We start from the raw sequence: 23,721 nt of genomic DNA on the forward strand, positions 1-23,721 counted from the left end.
AGGTTCTTCATAAATGATTTGTGAATGTGAGCTTCTTTCTACTTCACAATACTGTGTGTCATTCAATATGTATGTCTGTGTGCGTGTGTGTGTGTGTGTGTGTGTGTGAGTGTGTGTGTGTGGTTGGATATGTTTATCACAACGAAAATATATCCTAAGATCACTACAGTGGTAAAAATATAAACATATGATTCATGTCTGTGCATGTACATCATGCTTTGTACAACAGTAAAAGTAAGTGACGAAACATGAATACCGATCACAAAGGAAGAACTTATCCCCTATTCACTCCTCTTCACTCTCTATTCACTCCTTTTATGCCCATTATTCACACCTCTTTAACCCCTATTCATTCCTTTGTACTCCTTCTTCACAGATTTTTTACCTCCTATTCACTCCTTTTTACCCCCATTCACTCCTTTTCACCCCTATTCACTTTTTTCCCCCCTATTCACTCCTTTTTACCCCCTATTCACTCCCTTTTATTCTGTCTCTCTTGTGTCTCTCTTTGAAATGAATAGAACATAAACTCATGCATCTACATAAACTTCGCACCCTTTCCTTCATTCATTCATTTATTTTTCATTTCCAACAAAAACATATAGATATATTACAAAAATTGAATACAGTGCATAAATTTCATTATACAAAGTAAAGGATAAATTTACAGAAAACTTGTAGGTATAGGAAAATGTTGGAAATGGGGAGGAATGCTAAAAAGCATGACTACAACCCTGACTACAACTAGGTTGTAAAGTTGCAATTAGTTACTAATAACTCTTTTGTCACTTTATAATAAAAACAAAATATATGACTGCATTTCAATTAATCCTTCTTGGCCATTGTCCAACTTCAGAATCTAAACTCCTCCATGTAGTTCCATGTCTAAGGCCTTGGAGTTTTGAACTTCATGATGATCAATCACAGAAGCCACTTACTACGATCAAGATGAGATGTTAGTTTTGGTAACGAAGCCAAAAACAACACTTGTTATCGTACGACACAAACAGAAAAATTAAACCAAAACTTTTTGGCAGCTTGCTTACCGGAGCAAAGCATAAGTTACAGTCAACCCCAAGCTCAGTATAAGTTTTAGTGGGTGGGGGAGGGGAAGGGGGAGGGGGGAGGGGGAGGGGGAGGGGGGAATACAAATAGAAACTGGTTACAATTTACATTTTGCAGCGAGCATGCTCAGTCAAGCGCACAAACATGATATTCCGGGTTCCAGCGCTAGCGATAGTGAGTCTGTTTTCCAATGGGAAAACTATATCTCCTGTCTAAATTAAGTTTGTAATTAAGCATCATCATAAAGTCATGTTTATGGTAATGGGCCTTTCGGACAATAAAATGAGTCTCATTGCTGACCGCAGACTACATGTGTCATTCTTTTCAATAACTGTGTCACAAACTTTATTACTTGTCAATCAATCACACAGCTGTCAAAACACATGTACACCTACATCTGTGCACATCTACATGAGATCAACCATATGCTACAAAGACTGGAAAAGTGTGTGGTTTATCATGCAGAAATGATATGTACAGCCAAGATAAACTCCACTTTCACAAAAAGTGCATTCACACAAGAATTACCGTGTATAAAATACCATGGCAGTTTGTTGTCAATGTTCTCAATGGTGAAATAAAGCGGTCATAAATACCTTAGTACTAGTATTTTCATTCATACCATACTCATTCACAAGGGTAATTCTGGCCCGAAAGCACACCTCTCCAAGTTATTGACTGCGCATACCCATTGTCTTCTACAAGAAGAATATGATGATGAATGCACCTTTTGTGAAAGTGGAGCTATCTTCATCTAGCATATCATTTCTGTGTGATAAACCACAGGCAATCATCCAGTCTATGTAGTGTATGAATCACCCGATGTAAAAGCATACACTGTACATGTATTCGAGCATACAATGCATTTTAAAGGTGCTGTTTACCATTGGGAGCAGTGATTTAAGAAATGTTCAAGTTATCACATTTGATGCAAATGTGTAGGTCAATTGTGTCATAATACATCATACCATATAAAAAAAATTGCAATAAAGCCTAAAGTATAGGAACTTTCAAGATCACTATTTTTCTCACTAAATCATAACTGTAGATGGTTTAGTCTAGAAATAATTTTATTATAACTATTGTTCACATTTTGCATGTTTAACAATACTTAACACTGATTATACTGATAAACTTTTTTCTACACTGGTTGTTTCTATTCCTAATTCACATTTAAGAACTATTTTGAACACTAAAGCTGGAATTTTGTTTCATCTGTAAACAATGTCTCTAACAGCCATGTGATTGATTGGTCATAAAGTTTGTGACAAAACTGCTGAAAAGAATGAAAGAATGAAAGACTCATTTGAGCATTTGAAAGGCCCATTACCATAGACATGACTTATGATGACGCTTACTGACAAAGTTAATTTAGAAAAGCGATATATTTTTCCCATCCAAAAGCAGACCCACTTTCACTGGCACTTGAACCCAGAATATCATGCTAAATGATGTGCTCCTGACTGATATGAGTATGCCTGCTGTAAAATGTAAATTGCGACCAGTTTAAGTTTCTACTAGGTATTCCGAGAACCACTTAAATCGTGATCGCTGAAAATGAGACAACACTGATTGCAGCATGATTTTTATTTTCTCCACATTCAAAACCAGACAGCGTGACTATTCCAGGTTCCTTCCAACTTTAAACCACCTAAAAATCTGTTCTGGTTGGTCATTTTCAACCCCAGGAATGGAAATTGTTGTATGAAAAGAAAAATTGTGGATCTTGATGAGAAGCACAAACAAAGTTGTTGAGCTGAAACTGAAAACTGTGTTGGGCACAAGCACGAGTTCTGCCATGATGGAATAAGCACTGGATAGCAGTTCCAGTCAGACAATGAATTTCTTACATACAATTTTGATCTAAAACGCCTGAATGAAAAAAAAAAATAATAATCAGGAATAAAAACAATTCATTCACTGAACACTTTTTTTAATATAAATTTTCTGAAATAGACATTGATTTTATGAAAAACCGATAACTACTCATTGTATGAAAGAGTGGTTCTCACTGCAATAAAAGAATGATGCTGGTGTGATTCAAGCTTTGTATGCTTTGAAACACATTAAATTAGCCACATAATTCTATGACCTGCTGTGTATTAACTGTACACTATTGTGACACATATACGCTATTTCATGTGTTTGTAGTGCAGCCTTCATTAGCCAATATGATACATGTGGGGCAAAAATGTAACCCTAAAACTGAAACAAAAATCAAAAGAAACAAAAACAATCTGGGATACCTGGACAAATTCCCCCTTTTTACAACAACAGCTCTCGTGTTATCATGGTAACATGTTGCAAGGGACATTGACCATGCCGTGTGCTCCCGTGCACCCTCCCTGCAGAAAGTTTATCGAGTTCAGTTGCAAATGTTCATCATGCTGTGGTCAGAGTATGCTCGTAATAAATTTGCCGCCAAACAACAGCTCATTTTTCATTGCGGTCAACAGCTGTCCTGGGTAAACCCCATCACAGTTGGATTTTCAGAGCTTGGACATCTTCCAAAGTTTCATACCTTCACAAGTTTCACTCAGAGTTAATAAGTTCGTACAAGTACCGGTAGTTCAGTGGCCTTTCTCTATAGGGTGTGTTCCGCTGTGCTGACTTTAACACTTGTCATTGAACAGTTTGAGAATAAATTACAGAGACTGCTATCATTAACTTTCCCATGTTTGAAAAATGTTTCAATACCCACTATCAATCACGTTTGCAAACAACTTTTGGATCGCGTTCCTCGAGTTGTTGTGTTTATCAACTCTGTTGTGAGTCAATTGGGAGGCCTTGTCACTGCACAGCTCCATTGCGCAGTTTGACCCAAGCAGCAAAGATGTGTAGCTGGCAGTGTGGTTGGTGTGGGGAGGTCCGAAAGTGTTAAAAAGGTGTTTCAGAACGACTTTACCTTAATCAACTCCAAAGAAACACGTTCTCTGGCTCAAAAATGTTTGCCATTGCACTTTTCTTGGCATTTCAGAAACATGACCCAATAATCAAAACAGCTTTACATTTATCAACTGCCCCCAAAATACCTGAAAGTTGTTTGGAAACCATAATTATGCATCAGAAGTGAGTTGATAAATGTCCTCTTAGACCAACACTCAATGGTCTCTTACACGTAGTTAGCAGTAGCTGAAATGGTCATAAATATCAACAAAAGATTTTGAAGAAAATCCATCATGTTATCAGCACATTCTTTACAGAGAAGTTAAATGAGTTAATAAAAGATCAAAAGAAAGAAAGCAACAAGAACAATATGGAACTATATTATGAAACCAGCATCACTGCATTTGAAAAAAAAAACAACAACCCAAACAGAATGTAAAACTTCAAATGCCATATCATCTCACTAGTTTTACATAAATCATGAACTCCTATACAGTGCAGTTTTTTTTTTTCTTGTGAAATTTCCTTCAGCCATCAAAATCAACTTAAAATGTGCTGTTCACCCTGAGTGGTGATCAACTTTGATAATGTACTTCATGGTAGTTAACTTTATGCCATAAGCTTGTTTACCTGGGGCAATCTTCCCAGTCAAGGTCTGCTTTTAGATATGAAGATGATCCCATTGAGCTGAATTTCCAAGTATTTTGTAAAACCCTTTTTTCCCCTTAAAGTATTCTCTCTTCTACAGCATACCATCAATTTTGATGTAAAGAACCTGTATATAGTGCATCTTCACTTCAACTGTACCACATAATGAGTGTTGATGCATTAAAATAATTCATACAGTTAAGCTGACCCTTTGCTCATTTTGTTACATTTAATTGAAAATGGAATACAGAAATAAAACTGAACTTTAGACTAAGAGGTGTATTGCTCTTTTACAAAGGACTATTTAGTGTTAAAGGAAACCTTACAATCATATTCCTGTGTATTGAGCACAACTTTAATTGTACCCATACAGTTAAGTGCTGTCACATTGTTCAAATTTGTAATATTGTTTTGTAAAAGAAATGCAATTCTAAATAAAAGTAAAATGAACTTAAAATTCACAGAGCTTATTGCACATTTAGTTTATATATCATGACTATGGAAACCGCATACTTATGTTTCCATGTACTGAGTGTAAACACATGAGCAATGCAAGTCTCTTCTTCCTGTCCAGAAAGCTTTTTCTCAGAAAGACGATTCTTAGAAAAGACAAAAATATGACCAGCAAATCATAAAAATCACTGTCCTGCCCTTGTACTCTTACGACAATAATAAAATCCAATGATGACAATATCTTTCTGCTTCTTATAGTTTTTCCATGAAAGCAAGACATATGATATGAACATAAACAGAAAATCTACCACACACACACACACACACACACACAAATGCCAAGGCTAAACATTTGCTGGGGCTAAACAGAAGCCACCAAACCTGATAAATAATAAGAAATAAACTAATCAAAACACCCAAAGGAAAATTATGGAGGCACAGACATGAAGATAAAAATGAAAAAAAAAACCCCAAAAGAAAACTGGCTAAAACTTGCCTCAGCAGCTTGCCTACATAGAGACTTAAAAGACAAGTTCACCTTCATATCCATGTGGGATGAGTGAATGCAGCAATATTAATAGAACACATCAGTGAGAGTTTGAGCAAAATCGGACAATCCGTTAAAAAGTTACAAATTTTTGAAGTTTCCGCTCAGTCATGGCTAGATGAAAAGACTACTATAGCTTGTGATGTCACATGAGTACAACGATATAGAGAAAGAATAAAGAAAATTCAACATATTTCCATTTTTCTCCCATAACAAAAGAACACTCGACTTCTCTCTTTCAGAAGGCAGGGGGAATAATATTACCCTTAACATACGTCAGTAGCAAGTCGGAGAACTGTGCACTTTATTCAAAAAGTAAAGTTTAGTGAAATTCTCTTTTTATTTTCCTTTATAGTTGTACGCATGTGACATCATACACTGTAGTAGTCTTCTCTTCCAGCAGTGATTGCGCGGATACTTAAAATATTCATAACTTTTGAACGGATTGTCCAATTTTCCTCAAACTTTCACTGATGTGTTCTACTAATATTGCTGCATTCTCTCAATCCTTATGTATATGAAGGTGGACTTGTCCTTTAATGGTAAGACGGAAATTTATCGTAGCTTGCTTACCCTTCTAACAACCTTATTTTGGACAAGAATGCAAGAAGGTGAGTTGTTACATTACTCACCGAGATGCCTTAAAACTTGCCTTGGCATGTTGTTTGAAACAGCAATGACGAAAAATCCTTTTTTGAATATAAATGTTAGTGAGTTACAGCAATCTTATCATCTCATCCTTGAGAAGCCTAACACCTTCTCATCCCAAAGAAGGCAGCTAGGTGAGTTTCAAAAAGTCGCCTTTTTGCTGCATGTTTTTAAGATTCTTTGGGGAATGATGACTAGTAAAGCCTACCAAATCATGAATTCATGCAATGGGTTTAACATTACAACATTCACATAAGCACATGATTATACTGGCACACACATGGTATAGTCCAGGCTAGGCTCCATAGAAAGTGCACCTAACCTTGTTTTTTTATATATACAATGTTTTTTGATGGTTTCTTGTCAATTCGAGGGTGCTGATTCCAAATCCGATTGATGCCACTCGCGTAACCTTGAGCATTTTCGGCAAAACGCAAAAATCCAAAATGGCCGCCAGATATGCTAATTTGGCCATGATAATCCTATTTATGTCAATTTTATGGCAAATTATTCCATCAAAGTTTTTTAAATTTTTGTTCTTTGAGTAATTCTACTTGCACATGCAAGAAATTTTTCATTTGAAGAGGTACATTTAGTATTTTAAAGGGACTGTACAGTACTGGTTGAGGTAGGGATTCATGCTTTGAACATTCCTAAGTGAGATAATGAAAAGCCTCTTATGAAATATGAAAGAGCATGTAATTTTAAGAAGGATTCAACGTTTATTTGATGAAAATTGATTTTCAAATGGTTGAGATATCCAAAAAAGTGCTAATAATAAAAGGCGACATGCCCCAACTTTATTAGTATCTCTTTGTTTCACCTTGTTTTTGGATATCTGAGCCATTTCAAAACCGATTTTCATCGAATAAACTTTTGATACCCCTTAGAACTGCATGCTATTTGACATCTCATAGAGTGGTTTCTGAATATCTCACAAAATGTTAAAAGCTAAATCTTCACCTCGACCAGAACTGTACACACCCTTTAAGCTTATTTTCAATTCAAAATGGCCGCCACTCCTATACTCATGTACTATATGAATGGCAAAAACTATGCATAGAAATAGAAGACGAATTTTCAGTCACATACCTACGCTTTTATCAAGTTTTGCATGTGCAATGCAATTCTGATGAGTGCCACTAACAAAACAAGCAAACAAACAAGCAAACAAACAGAAAGTTTATTGTTTTTAGGCTTATTATATTCTTCTTAATACAAAACTTCAAAATGGATGCCACTCATATACCCCTGCACAATATGAACGCCAGAGCGTGTGAAATAAAAAAAAAAATAATCTTTTTTTTTCTCTGTCACTCAGGTACACTGTTTTTCAATTTGTGTGCTGATTATAAATCAGAAGGTTGTTACTAACAAAGGCTGTTTTATTTTTTTTATGCAAACATCCAAATTTGCTACCTCAATCTGAATTTTTCCCTAGGTATTTGGAAAAATCCACCAAAACTTGAATTGACGCCAACATCAAGATCGTTTATCAGGAATTATTAGATATGAACATTATTTTTGATACTTACTTGCCTTGAGATGTTCAACATCAAATTATTCATTGTGATTAACTGAATTAAAAGGCTGAATCCTAGATGACGACACAAATGAAATTTCCAATTAACTGTCCTGTTCTACATTATCTAAAAGCGATATTATACAAACTTTTCAGTCCCCTCATCCGAGAAAGAACATGAGGCAGGGGAAATTGGAAAAAGGGACCACCTCACTTCCTGTTGTCAAATCTCTGAAATGAAGACAATGCCCCAAAGTTTTTAATGTTAACCTAGATGAATTATATATGGTAGATGAATTTTACCACCGTTTTTTTCGGAGTGAATGTGTTTGAGTATAGGCCTATGATGTCGAGGGAGACTCTGAGATCTGTACAGTGCTGCCTCATTCTGAAAGCAGTGTTATAACAACTTCACACTGCTTGTCTTTAATCTTCAGCATTTGCAGATTCAGGATTGCTCTCGGTAACCAAACCAGCTGTTAGGACTCGGAATGATGGCCTCCTTAATGGTGGCTGTAAACTAACTCCACTAGAGGTCTTTTTAACATACGCTATGTGGTGACATTACATTCACTTCACGTATGAAGTTTGCAGATGATCATGCCTTTACGTCTCATAGAAAGTCCTTGGATGACATGAGCCGAGTACTGACCCATCTCAAGACAATAGTGGAGTACTTCATCTTCTGGAGACTTTGCCCCAATCTTTATTAGATTATCATCAGACCCACGCCTTCCATCTTAGTAACCATCTTGCCAACACTATGTTCAAGGTAGCTCTCTGTGGCAAGCCTTCCAAGCATAGACTAAGGAAGTCCACCCTCCTTCACTGGCACTCGATCACTCTCCCTCACACTGGAAGGAAAGGATGGCCAGTGTCACCAGTGCCGTCAACGCATACCCTGACCCTCCAAACACGATAGCATGGGGGGGGGGGGGCATTTCATGAAGCGTTTTGTCTGACAAATTTGTCTGACAAATTTGCTCTCAGCCAATCAGATGCAAGGATTTAATAGCTTATAACAGTTTGTCAAAAAGAAAAGATTTGACAAAACACTTCATGAAATGCCCCCTTGAACAACCTGCCATCAATGCGCCTGAAATCCCACAAGCCTAGATTTCCCTACTGTAACTTGAAAACATTGACCCTAAAACAAGTTGGTGCAGATGCTGGTCTGATGTCATCTCTGATACCACCCAAGTTACCTACAACACTGTCTCTGACCTTGCAACAAAGCCACAGGGCTTCAACGGGCATGGTGATCAAGCAAGTCTTCATGTCTTCATCCTGTTTCTATGGCAAGTAATCGCCCTCTAACCCCTGAGGAAGTGCTGAACATCACCAGATGTGGTTGCAATTAAAACAATTGCAGGACTAATATGCATCTTTAGCCTGAGAATTCTGCACATTTGGGGCTGATGTCGCCTGCTGCTAAACATACAATTAAAGGGTTCTTTAAAGACAATAAAAATGACAGTTTTAGTTTTAAGACAAGACTGAATGAGATCATGATGTCAAAGTGTATCAACACCTAGGAACTGTGAGAGAACTGAAAAAGGTATCTCACATTGCTCCTTGGTTGATGTTTAATGAACAGTTTGTGCGGTATTGCATTAGGACAGTTTCGTTTATGCCTTCAACAGTTTTTGTTGTTGTTTTGATTCAAGAAGAAAATAAGGTTTGCTCGATAACATCAAGGCGGTACTTCTAAATTAAATCATATCAAAGTGATGGAGGTTATGATCCATTTCGAACTCGCCTCAGGACTGCTCCCTCCCCCCCCCCCCCCCAACTCCTTGCTGGAAAAAAAAAAATCTACAGTGTAAAGGGTTTTTAGTTGTGTCATTAATGTCCGATGTGTTTTTGTCTGCAACCATGTATCTCTGCACTTACTGTATAGGATGTTTCTGTACTTTGTTAATATGGTTTTAGGGGAATGCATATTACAAGCTTTGCTTTCTAGCTTCCTCTCCATTTTTAACATTATTTGATAAATACCATGTATCTAGACTCCTTTATATATTGTGTTAGTATTACATTGTTATATTCAACCGGCATGTACAATATGATGGTATATTGATTCCTTGCGAGACATTTAGTGAACTTATATTGTTGAGACTTTTGTTGAGACAAAATGAAATATATAAGAAATTGTGTTCAACATCGTAAGGTTTATGAATATCAAATGCTCATATATGTAGGCCCCCTATATATTGTAAGTGACACCCAACATATCGCACATGCAACACTTTATGATAGCGTAGGTACGGGACTGGATATACAGTAAATTTGTTCTATATTTCCATGCATATGTTTTGCCATTCATAAGCATAGGAATGGCGGCCATTTTGAATAACAAAATGAGCTTTAAATGCTAAATGAACCTATATGAAATGAAAATTCGCTTGCAAATGCAGATGGAGTAACTCTAGGAACAGAAATGTACAAAGTTTGGTGGAATAATTGGTCATATAATGCACATTATTGTGTTTATCACGGCCGAATTAGCATATCTGGCGGCCATTTTGGATTTTTGCATTTTGCCGAAAATGCTCAAGGTTACGCGAGTGGCATCAATTGGATTTGGAATCAGCACCCTCGAATTGACAAGAAACCATCAAAAAACATTGTATATATCAAAAAACAAGGTTGGGTGCCTTCTAGCCTGGACTAGTACTCATAAAACACATTACATGGCACACATGCACAGTGTATGCACACATACTTTTACACAGTGTATGCACACATACACACGTCCGGAGTACCAGTATTGTATAATATGCCATTTTGCAGGATTTTATTTTCGTGACTTTTGCCAGTCAGGTGCTATTTGCGCGCTCATGTACATGTTATCTGATCCCGACATGAATGTGTCACGGATGTGTGCTAGTAAGCAGTATACACGGTGCATGAACAAGGTGCGTGATAATTACTGTACTCCATGATTGCGAATTTGTCCACTCGGAAAACTGTTGGGAAGTCCTGATTTGTAATAAGATAAAAAATAAAAAATAGACTCACTATCAAAATACGTAAGTATGTGGTGTATACAGTAGTTTGCAGCATGCCTGTACTCTGTAGACATCATTACTCAAGCTATTTCCTCTTAAAATGACTGCAAATTAAGCCAACATATTAATTATCCCATGATCCAGCAATCCATATACTTGCACTTTTCATCCCTGCGTGATAGCTGAACGTGTACGTACAAGCTGTAGTATATCCACAGGTGGACTAACCATCCAGACAGAACGAGCACATTTCATTCACACATGCACATGCACTACACAAACACAAACACACATAAAAAGGTTTGAAAAAGAACAAGAAACAAACAAACAAACATGTGAATATGATGATTGTCTGCCATGTGCCAAAAGCAAAGGTGGGCAATTACGTTGTAACTATCACATTTGCAGCAGTGGTAATTTTTTCCCCAAAAACCATTCAGGTATAATGGAACAATAACAATAACAACAATAACATGAACAACAACAACAAAAACACATTACAAAACACTACAAACACACAAACAAACTTGTCAATATACTAGTAGGACTGTCTGCCATGTGCCAAAATCACAGGTGGGCAATCAACATCACATTTGCAGGTGCAGTAAAATTTTTCCCCCAATAATACAGGTGTGGTGGCACAACACCTGCTACCCAAATAATTGCATATCCACAAGTATGCACTGTGCCGCCCATCAACAGTCTAATAAGGAAATACATTCTTGGCTTCATGCCAATAGCTACAATTATCTCCCAGTGATTGATGAATGAGAGAGTGAAACTACAAACATGAATGAAATACAGTCAAACTTTGATTATCTGACCATCTCTTATCCACACTACTCTATCATTCACTTATAAATGTGTTCATGCAGTGAAAGAACAAAAGAAGTGAATTCTAAGTCACTGCACTGCACTGCACTGCACTGAAGCACATGCTATATATTGCTAGCACAGCGTACCATGCATGCATAGTATAACATGCAGTGGCATGGGAATGACTATGTATGCGTACACACACACACACACACACACATACACAGTGCATGCATTTCCCTGCAGCTGTCCTCGAGTGGACGTGAGGTGGCGCTACACAATGTGGTACCACGGGGTAACGCGTGATGCATCATATGAACATGTATGCCATTCCTGCACTTCTCACTGACGCATTGAGAAGCAAGTGGCTTTTGTATGAAGACAGCCGAGTTTTTGATCTAGTTTGCCTGACACTGTGACAGGGTTTAACTCCCTCAACCCTGACACCTACATTTCTTATAGCATTGTTTGCAACATGGTACTGACAGAGTTAAAGGGGGGGGGGGGGACGACACCAACGTACAAAGCGTGGATTGAGAAAAATGCAGTGATATCAGTTGAACACATTAGCAAAGTTTGAAGAAAAGCAGACTGTCCATTGACAAGTTATGAGTTATCAGTTTCAGAATGTCACAGTCATTGCTGGATGAGAAGACTACTATTTATAGACCATGAAGCCATACAAAGATAATCAAAGGGAATTCTGCAAATTTTATTCTTTATGAGAAGTGCACATTTCCTTGACTTGTTCATGACTTAAGGTTAATAATATATCATTCCCCCTGCTTTTTGAATGAGGCAGGTCAAGTGGTCTTTCAGTATGCTAGAAAGTAAAATATGTTGAATTTTCTTTTTTCTTTTATAATTTTCCATATATATGTGATGTAAATACTGTCCAATCCTCATCCAACTATGGCTGCACCAATACTCTAAAAATTCATATCAAACTTTTGAACAGATTGTCCAATTTTCCTCAGCTTCTCTGATGTGTCCTGCTACATATCTATTGCTGCATCCCCTAAATTTGGGGATTCCTTCTCCTTTGAGCATGGAAAATCCAAATAGACAAACCGGATTCAAGTTTGAAGGCTTAAGTTTTAGTAATAACCATACATGACAAGATTATATATGGAACTGTGGTAAAAATAAATAAATGAATACCAGTGAATGATTTTACTATATTATTGGTTTCATAATGTGTTTTTTTTTTTCCTCTAACCTCTGAATTGTATAAAAAAAATAATCGAGCTTTGAGTCAGGTTGGTCTTCACTTCAAATCCTGCAAAACAGGCTGGAGACAAATTTGTTTGGCATCCACTGAAATCGGCATCCTAGACAGAACACAACAAACAAGTTTAATGTAATTTCACACATTTCAGTTTAGAGGCTCAGCAGTGAAATAAGCTGGGCCTTGGGAAAAAATAAACAAACAAACAGACAAACAGGTGGAATTCCCATAATGAGAAAAGCAGAGCAAAAATCATTAAGCACAGTTTCAGGTGAATAAGATGTGAATCAAGTGGTGTACGAACTTATATCAGCAAGGTAAATCCTACATGGATGTACTAAAACTAACCCGGAAGCCTGTTATGTGGTGATCTGTGAAGAGTTTAAACTGACTATAGTTACGTTCACATGCAGTTGCCAAATTTGAAGTTGAGGTCGAAAACGTAACTGTCGATGATTAGCTCCACTCGTGAATTCACAACGCGGGTTCACATGCACACCTAAACTTTAAGTTACAACACTCGATGATTACAACGGAAGCGCAGAGTCTTTGCTAGATGACCTTATGTCCATACAAAATAGCACAGCGAATGAGACGCAAGGTTCATGCTAACTCACAAGCTCATTGATTATTGTGTCCACACCTAGCGAAACTACGAGTGGGGACCCCCGTGGCTCGTGGAGAGAGCATAAACCCTGAGATGTCTCGTGATTCTTATCATCGACTAAACTTTAAGATCGCTAACTTTTGAGTGCTTCCACACGGTGCTAAACTACCGGTACAATCATCCAGAATTAAATTTTCGACCTAAACTTAAAGTTTAGGAACAGCGTGTGGACCTAACTAGAGCCACCTGCATTTGTACTTGAGATGAAGTAATTTATATTGAATGCCATATATACCAATTTTGATAGTCTTTTCGAATCAGGACTTCCCAACAATTTCACCAGTGGTTAAAGGTATCGTATAGTTTTGGTTGAGACCTAATTTCAGGTTTCTAACATTTTTTGGTGAGATAGTGAGAAACCTCTTATGAAATATGAAAGAGCATTGAATTCCATGAGGAATTCAACGTTTATTTGAAGAAAATTGGTTTTGAAATGGCTGAGATATCCAAAACAGAGCGATTCTAATAAGTGTGGGATCCACACTTTATTACGATCACTTTGTTTCACTTTGTTTTTTGATGTTTCAGTCATTCCAAACCCGATTTTCATCAAATAAACTTTGAGTTCCTCTTAAAATAGGATGCTCTGTACTATTTCATAAGTGTTTTCTTGGTATCTCGCAAAAAGTTAAAAGCCCAATTCTCATCTCCAACAATACTGTACTATCCCTTTACATTCACAATTGTGGAGTACAGCATTATCATGCACCTTGTTAATTGTCATTATAATGCATACCATACATGTACGCAAGCACGTCACATTGATGTCTGGGTCAGAGACAGAGTTACTCTTTGTGCATGTTTTTTAATATATTTATGAATAGCATCTGACTCACAAAATTCAGGAGCATAAAAACCCAGCAAAATTATATTGTGGTATACATGCTGTAGTATGGAGCTTGGAGCTTCTACCAAACACAGCTATTGAAACCAAGATATCATATTTGGTTTTTGTGTCTTGTTCTATTTGTTGTTTTCTTCTCTCTCTCTCTTTTTTTTTTTTTTTTTTTGGAGGGGGGGGGGGGTCCCATCGTTGTTCAGTGCACAATTATTCTTGATAACCAAAGGACAACTTGTGGAGTCTCAATGACATTTAATTTGAAGGGAAGATTGATTTTGTCCATACTTTAATGTATTCATGATCTATCACTGGAATTTGCTTTACAGTCAGTGATTCTAAATGTAAGAGGCGTAGGAAGAGGAAGGAAAGCTACGGCATCTACATCTACAAGGTTCTGAAGGAACTCTGAAAATGAATATGATCTGAAGACTGGTAATTGATGTATTTAGAAGACATGTTGATGCCAAAAATTTCTTTCTACTTCTGATACATGTATTTCATAATCTGGAAGATATTTTTTTTGAAAAAAAAAAAATATTATCAATTCTTTGTGTAATAACATCAAATGGCATGACTCCCTTGCTTTTTCACAAATGAACAGATCTGTTGAATGTCATAAAATGTTACAAATGTTTTTTCTTTTTCTTTCATCAGACCCATGCGACAAGAAAAACTTTACCATAAAACTCCATGAACTGATCAAATGTCATATTCAATCAACAGGGAAAATCCAAAGAATCACAAGTGCTGCAAGTGTGGTGAAAATCTGATAAATGTTAACGGGTTAAAGATCATCATCAAAATTCAAAAAGTTATCTTATGTACAAATGAGGTGTTTGCTCCTATTTGTCAAGTGTGACACATGAACATAGCATAGTGGGACAAATACCATTTATTGGTGTCGAAAGGAGTACTTTGACATTTTAATAGTCTACATTGTGAGAAAGTTTGACAAATTGAGTCTGTGGGAAGCCGTCGCTCGTTAAGTAATGTAATATTTCAGTAATCTTATCAGACATCGTGCACACAAATTGAAATGGCTCGTTCCCCAATCAAATTGGGATAGAGTCTGATAATACTTGAGAAAAGTTGAGATAAATATTCCCAAGTTTTGTAGTCGAGGCAATGAATACAAGAAGACAATAAAACACAGTCCCATCATCGTTGGGGCACTGTCTCATCATAGTGGGAACAAGAGATTGATCATTTTTGGGGAGTTTTTCTCTCTTTTTTTTTTTGGGGGGGGGGGGGGGGTGGGGGTGGGGGTGGGGGAAGGGGTGGCAGGGAAAACCCCATGATTACATCAAAACCATGAAATCAATTTACAAACATATGCAAGTTGGATATGCTGTTTACGTCATACTTTGCTGGCATGTACATCAGTTGACATCATGACTTATTGAAATCTGTCAAGCCTCATCATTATCATACTACGCTGAGAACCAATAGAATTTTATCGCTATCTTTTTTTTTGGGGGGGGGATGGGATTGGGTTATTGGTATCATATTGTAGAGCTTGATCTCCTCTACATTATAGTGTAAATTCTAAATTACTTTCATTTTCAGTAAAATGGTAAAAACTAAAACCACGAGGGTTCTATTTTATCCTATATTTGGAACAATGCCTATAAACGTTTTATTTCATGAAAACGATTGTTTCAATTTTATTTATGCTCAAATCTTAGAACACAATAGCGCCTATCTGGTTTTCAGCTGACGATACATAACTTAAGCACATGTAATCAAACATGAAATTCACATACCGGTACATTATAGCTGTACTCAATAAACACTGTTGTTCGATTGACAGACTTGAGCTCTGATATCATGTGAGAAATTGAGTTTGTATGTACAGTAAGAAATGGTGAGCCTCCCAATTCAGTGAGTTCTCGACTTTATCAGCATATATCTGCTTTTTCTCAAGCTGTCACAGTTATGATGGTAAATCTATTAATAGAGCAGCTCAATGAGCACATTTATACATGCATATTATTAGAACAGCTGGGCAATTCCATGGTAACTGACGTTACACGTAAGGATTTTCATGAAATTGTTTACCTTGTAGTTTTGTGAATGAAAGCACCTTGGGCTTGCAATTAGCATTGATGAATAAGTTCATGAGAATGAAGAAATAGGTGGAAAGTTTTTCTCTCAAACTGCATTTCTTATCACATAGCAAGTGAAAATGTGTCGGTAACTGACGTTACGGAAAAAGGACATGGGAAATTATGGTGTAGATGAAAATGGAAATATCTCATGTCCCTGACTTTTAGCCTTTATGTGTTTAATATGGCAATACACCTAGGTTCTTAGGAACAGGTGTGCAAAATAATGTGCACTTTAGATATTTCCTTTTAGCACCACGCGAATTTCAGTGAAGGCATAACGGTAACTGACGTTACGCTTACATTTGCCATAGGGTTTACACATGCAAAATCATGATTGGGAATAGCTATGTGATATTTCATAATTCTGACCATTCAGAATGATTTGGTTGATATGGAGTCATACCTTGGTTTATCAGTCATAAATACACAATGAAATGAAACAGTAGTCCATTTTCTTTGTGTTCTATGAAAACTTAAAGGTAAACATGTCAGTAACTGACGTTACACATACTTTGCTGTGGGGTTTACAGAGAACTAATTTATTTAACAGGTTATTATACTGCTGCAATGTACCAGTGACAATCCCAGGCAACTACAGCAACAAATTAAAACAAAATCTAAAGACACAAATAATATTGGGTGGGCCCTTATAGGGGGCACCCCCCCCCCCCCCCCATGCCATAGCACAGTTGGGCAAAAATAATGTAAATGCACAAGAGGATATTTCTTGACATTTGTCTGAAGATTTAATTTTCATTCAACATTTATGATTACACAGAGCCATTAATAGATTAAGCAGTTCCAAGTATAAATATATTGACGTGGCTAAGGGCTTTTTTGTTTGTTTGTTTGTTTGTTTGTTTTTTTAATGAACAGGAAAGTTTTTATCTACAAATTGTACATAGAGTGCTCCACCCATAATACCTTGTAGTACTACACAAAACATGGATATTTTTGTGCTTGAAAAAAATATCAAATTATCTTCCAGGTCATGGGGAAAAAAACATGTATCAACTCATAAATATGCATAAATATGTATGAAATCTATTGTGATATATTTCTCCTTCTTTTCTTTATTTTACTCCTGATGATCTCCATCATCAATTGATTTAAATGAAAAGTGTCGTACTTTTAATATTTCTCTGTGAAGAAGAAAAATAAATGCTTTTTTGGTCAAAAGAGCATTATTGTTTTATTTCTAGCTTGAAGTAATTTAACTGTTTTTCTTTTCCTTTTCACTGATATATCACGGCTTGCAAATAAATTCCAGATACCAAGAAATCGGACTTTGCAACGAAAGAATACTAAAATCGATATAAAAGACTCTTCCTGTTCATAATTATCATGTGTTGTATTACAAAATGTCCCTGCATGAATAGAATAAAGCAATCAACAAATACACACTGTATGAACAATATTTTTTAAACCCTATAGAATCCTCTCTCACTTTGAGCAACATCAGTGTTAAGTTTCAAACAATAATGAGTACATGCCTTACGTACCATAATACAAGATGAGCCATGTTAACTACACCACACATTTAAGTGCAAGAGAAGAAATATCTGTTTGTGCATTTGCCTTGAGGTAGAAACTTGACTAAGCTTCCTGAAAAAAAAAAAAGAAAAATGCCAGCAAAAGCAAAAATTGGTGGAGATTGTTAAACTGTTGCTATACAGCTGTGCAGAAGTTTGGGTTTTTTTTTTTTTTTGTAGAAAATGTGGTTAGCAGGGAATCATGTCACTGATTAGGCCTACAAACTTTGGTAGCTTTATCATCCCGTAGGACTGGGAATGTACTAATTTGAGTGCGTATACTGCATGTGGCAAACTAAACTTCCAGATGATTTAACCTTAAACTTGTGCTGAATCAAAAATCGAAAGCTCAAGCCCCCCCCCCCCCCCAAAAAAAAAAAAAAAAAGATAATCATGGTAAATGAATGAATAAATGAATTTAGAAATTTAAAAAAAAAAAAAATTTCCATGGACATACCATGGTAATGACATCATTTCCTATGAAAGGGATTCCTGCTCTTTGTTGTAAGTTGACTTCCCAGATGTATTGAAATGGCCAAAAGTCAAAAAATTTGCCTCAGTTATAATTACTGTCATGGTAACTGACGTTACATACTCGTGTATGACGTTTTGGTAACTGACGTTACACATTTTGTAGTGTTCATTTTGACTCTCCAGTATGCCAAGTATCCTTATTTCTGGTATTAAAATAAAGGCATATGGGCATACATTAGAAATCCCAAGTTACATCATACAGCTCACTTCCTTTGATGAATGAACTTAAAAATTCCTTGTTTTTGGTAACTGACATTACGTCCATCATTATCAAAGTAATTAACAGTTTTTATCAAATTGTTTAAAGCTACCAGCTTTTTTTTCTATCGTGTGGTAAAAGACTTCTCTGGTAACTGCATACATATGACAGATTGTTGTTTAGGGTACTAATAAAGTGGATATACAGAGAGTAAGTTATGCAACAATACACTCTTTTCACCATTGAGTTATAGGCATATTTTGGCAGCCATTTTGAAAACCAAAATGGCCACTTTTGTTGAAAAACATAATGATTCTTAAAACTTCAACTCAAGTACTGTCTGAAAATGTATGGTGTTTGAAACAAATATCATTTTGAATTTTTGGCACCTGTGTCCTAGTTACCGTGGAATTGCCCAGCTGTGTTTCTTCACCAAAATTATCACCACCAAGATGACAGCTCTACATTGTACCGTATGACAGCTCTACATTGTACTGTATGTCTCCCCCCCCCCCCCCCCAAAAAAAAAAAATATATATATATATATTATATATATATAAATACAGCAGGACCCTCTGCAATGATAACTTTAAAGATAGTGAATAAATCCAAACAAAATTTCAGGGTATGAAACTATAAGTTACTACCCACATCTTACAGAAAACCCATTCCGATTTGCTTCAGTGGTCAAAGAGAAATGAGGAGTTTTGTAGAGCATGTCAGGAATCCCTTCCCTCCAAGTTCTATCCATTGTGTTCACACATTATGCAGATCCAAGAGCATCCATGTGCTACACTTGGAAGAATCAGACCAATGACATAATTTACAATGATCCACATTTCTCTGTGACCACTTTACCAAATTGAATGGGGTTTTCTGCAAAATACAGCGAAGATGTCATATTTGATGACCCAGAAGTAGCATTTAGACAGTTTAATCATATTGGTAATTACAATGTATCAATGCAAAAATCTGATTGTAGTTTTTTGGGGGACATACTGTATATCACAGATATTGAAAAGCCCACTGTAAATGCTCCTGTATGCCCTCTCCCCTGGAATTGTACCACCTTTGTGAATTCGGGCCCATGTGGTTATCACCTTATCAATATTTGCTTCAGTTTTCTTAAACGTTTACTAACCTGTGGTTTTCATTTTACCAACGTTTATAAGCCACGCATTACAGTAACCCCTCTAGGTATACTACTCCTTCAGTCTCATACGTAGTCCATAAATCTGAAAGTAAAACCCTCCCTTTCTGTTCCTATCACACACACACACAATCATACACAATATCACCAAAAATTGCGTGCGAGTGTTAAGTTTTACAGACAAAGAAACTGTTTAACGACAAATAGTTTACGACAAAAATTGTAACAAACAGATTTCTGGTGTAATTTTTCATCTCTTTTGGAACTGAAAATGATCATACCAGTTTCATACAAGTGCGCTCCTTGTGCTGGTATATTTGCTGGTTTGTCAGCTTGTTTGTTTTGTTCAGAGGGCACTGACAGATAGGGGCACGTTAGGGGTACGAACTTCCCCAGATCTATACATATACACTAAAAAAACCAGTGGACATTTTGATCTTGAGTGATTCGGCTATACTTCATTCCATGCAAAAATATTTAAACCCTTCCACACAAAAAACAACAACAACAACAACAAGCAAACAAACAAAACAAACTTCAAGCATTGTACACATTTCTCATTGTGTATGATACCCCATCACTTAGATAAAGAAGTGCTAAAAGCAACAATCTTTTTTTTTTTTCAAAGTTACATCAGCAATCATTGCTGGCTGAAAGTTACAACCTGTCAAAGATATTGAACTTTGGCAAATGTTGTTTGTGATGGAAAAATGGATGATAGCTTGAAGGCGTAGATCAACACACCTTTCAACAAAACAGAGTTCCCCTTCATTCAGAGAAGAAAATTAGGTCATGAAATGATTTTTTTATTCTTTGGTAATTCTCAAGGAATTTCAATTTTTTTTTTTGGAATGTACTAATACATAAGAGTAATAGTTGCATAAATTTCAGGCCAGATTTTTTTATACATGACATAGTTTTTCAACGGAAAAGTTATCCGAGGACTGATTGCCATTATGATTCCAGATATCTCCGTTGCAATTATAGAATTGCAGACTCTCAGGCCACTTTAAACGACCGCAGACCACAACCACATTATGACATGTGATATAACAATATGTCATAGTTTACCACCCACACCTGTCAATCAAGTCCATTAAATAACATTCAATCAGCCTCCATGCAAAGGTATGTGAGTACTTACAGGCACTTTGTCATCAGAAGTAAACGAGAAGTCCTTCTAAGCTCCACTTAATCAAACATGTTTTTAAGTGTCAATACATTTAGAAACAAATTTTGCACTCCTGGAACAGCACAAAACTTGGCTGGAAAACACCTCCACCTCCTCACAATATGCTTTTAACATCAATGAAGAAATATTTGCAAGAATAATATCGTGATTCTCCGCTGCCTTCAGGCAAACACATAAGCCACAACCATAAATCATTCCTATGATATAAATAGAATAGAGATAGAATCGAGACAAACGCTTTCATCGTACTGTGACATTTGGCGATTTCTTAATCAGATTGGGCGGGGTTGTGCATTTGAGCAGAATATGCAAAGTTGGCATGCCGTAGACTGAGCCAGGCGTGCGAACGTGGCACATGAAGAGTCAAAAGATTTTGTTATGCTGGACATGCAATGAATGAAGTTACAGAGAAAATGCCAAGCTTTGCCATGATGTAAATTCTCTGAATAATCTATGATTATTTATCTTTCAAATGACCTGTAGCTGATAAATTGTCAAGGCATGACCTTTGCACAAGAAGTGTTCCCTACTGGATTACTGTGTAAATTGTAAAGTTTCTGTTGCTGTTTTGTGTGCAAAAGTCAGGCATTTACAGAAATGTAACTACTGGTCATTTGAAAGCAAAACAATCATAGATTTATCATACAATTTACGTCAAAGCAAGGGTTTGGCATTTTCTCTACAACTTTGCTAACTACTGTAAAAGTGGATATTTCTGCACGACTAATTTTTCGCACTTGGCCGGGTAAGAAGAGTTTCGCGTGTTTCTAATTCCGCGGAGTCAAGACATCACGCACAGGAACATATAGCAAGCAAAAATATTTGCGTGCTTTTAGTTTCGCTCTAGTTTCTGGTTGCGCGAAATGCACGAAAATTTCAACTCCGCGAAAATTTCAACTCCGCAAAATTTTTCACTTTTACAGTATGGTACATGTGGAGGTTTTAACAGAAATGTATAAAAGTTACATAGATTTGAAAAGCTGAATGTTTTCTAAAAGCATAACTTCGTTGGTGTCTCTGAATAATGTGGCACACAGGAGGTTTCCACCATGGCACATAAAGAGTTAAAGAAAGGGTTACATGAATATGAAAAACAGTTCTGTTTTACAAAAGCATGCCTACATTGCAGTCTCAGAATAATGTGCCTCACAGGTTTATATCATGGCACATGAAGATTTAAATTTCTTCCTAGCCATCGGAGGGCCTTGCTCCAGAGTCCCCTGGTGGGAAAATGTATTTTAGCCCCATCATCATACGAACACTACATGGAATTCCCACCTGTATGCAAAGTTTATCACCTTTGGCCAAAGTGCCCATGGTGAGTAGTAGCCATCATGACCATGACCTCAACACTATTTTATTAATACCAATAATAATTTTACCACTAGTTACAGTGTTATGATAAAACCTTACAAACCCACATCATTCTATAGGAGTGGTACATAGTCATGAAGCTCAACTGAATCTGATTTTGAGGGGTTTAATTGCAAAAGCACACAGCACAAAAATTAAACTCTGATAAAAGGCAGTTGGAGTTTAACTGGGACACTAATGCAGTTCTGATGGTATCCACCATAATACTGAAAAAAAAAAATAGTACACAGACAGGTGAAAGGCTTCTGCACTTTTTTTTTTGTTCATATTCTTCATCCTCTTTTTCTGCATAACAAATCTTTGTGGAGGTGCAAACTTTTGCATCATCTGATAGGACTGTATTAAGTGAGTTATCAACTCAGACCAAAATTAGTGTCAATTGAGGTTGATTTCATCAACTTATCTAATACAGGCACTTAATCCCTGAAACTTCTGCTTTCTAATTCTATAACTTCAAGACAGAGGTAGCTTAGGGCACAGACTTCCAGGCTTACGTACAGAACTCTAAATCATGTCTGTGGCAGGAAGACTATTTTTTTTTTCAAGATCGCATCCTGCATGTCCAATACCTAACAAAATATGACTGGCTTAGAAATGGCCACTTCATGGCTATGAAACGTCAATACACAGAAGCCAAAAGACTTCAACTGTAAATAAAAGCGTGGTATATAACCTTTCATTAAGGAAGTATAAACACCTGTATATTGTGTTTCACACTTACCCGAGAAATTTCTGAAATCTTGACGAGGCTTCGGGAACAAACATGGGCACTATTCTTGCATGCCTGCAACAGACAAAATTGAGAAGTCAGACAAAAACATTGGTGTACCTTTCCATTGGTTCAAAATTGAAGGTTACAGTCTTTTCATCCCATTGGAATATCAAGACTTGACTCACACTATGAAAAACAGAAGAAAAATTCAAGGGATTGTCTCTATTACAAAGACATGCTGCAAAATTTCATGATTTATGGGTTGTTTTTGTGAGTTTTATGGGGGAGGGAGATTTAAAAAGGAAAGGTAAAAATGCAGCCTGGACAGGAGACATATAACCTGTGACTTCAACAGAAATTAAAGAAAATTAAAAAAGCAAAGACAGAAAGGGGGGGAGGGGTGAGGGACGGAGAGGGACAGGGAGGGATGTCGGCTTTGGAATCACATAATACAACAGATCAAACTTTGTTCATTTTAATTTTTTTCCACCATTTTTAATGTTTCTGGCAAAGCTACATAACACAATGTAAACACAAAGCAACTTTGCCACGAACAACCTGGATACTAAATACTACAATAATGTTCAT

General features: G+C 36.6%; 1 protein-coding gene across 1 annotated transcript in view; it reads right to left on the reverse strand.

Annotated features, from left to right (window-relative positions):
* Positions 1 to 23,721, reverse strand: part of LOC139741087 (B9 domain-containing protein 1-like) — a 62,382-nt gene that overhangs the window by 15,186 nt on the left and 23,475 nt on the right. Inside the window, exon 5 of the mRNA XM_071651676.1 lies at positions 23,143 to 23,205. Within this exon, the coding sequence (XP_071507777.1) occupies positions 23,143 to 23,205 (63 nt within the window). The remainder of the gene's footprint in view (positions 1 to 23,142; positions 23,206 to 23,721) is intronic.

Source organism: Diadema antillarum, unplaced genomic scaffold (assembly GCF_040938485.1).
Source record: "Diadema antillarum isolate AM-2024a unplaced genomic scaffold, OU_Dant_1.0 seq00000901_RagTag, whole genome shotgun sequence".
In the NCBI taxonomy this organism is placed as follows: Eukaryota; Metazoa; Echinodermata; class Echinoidea; order Diadematoida; family Diadematidae; genus Diadema; species Diadema antillarum.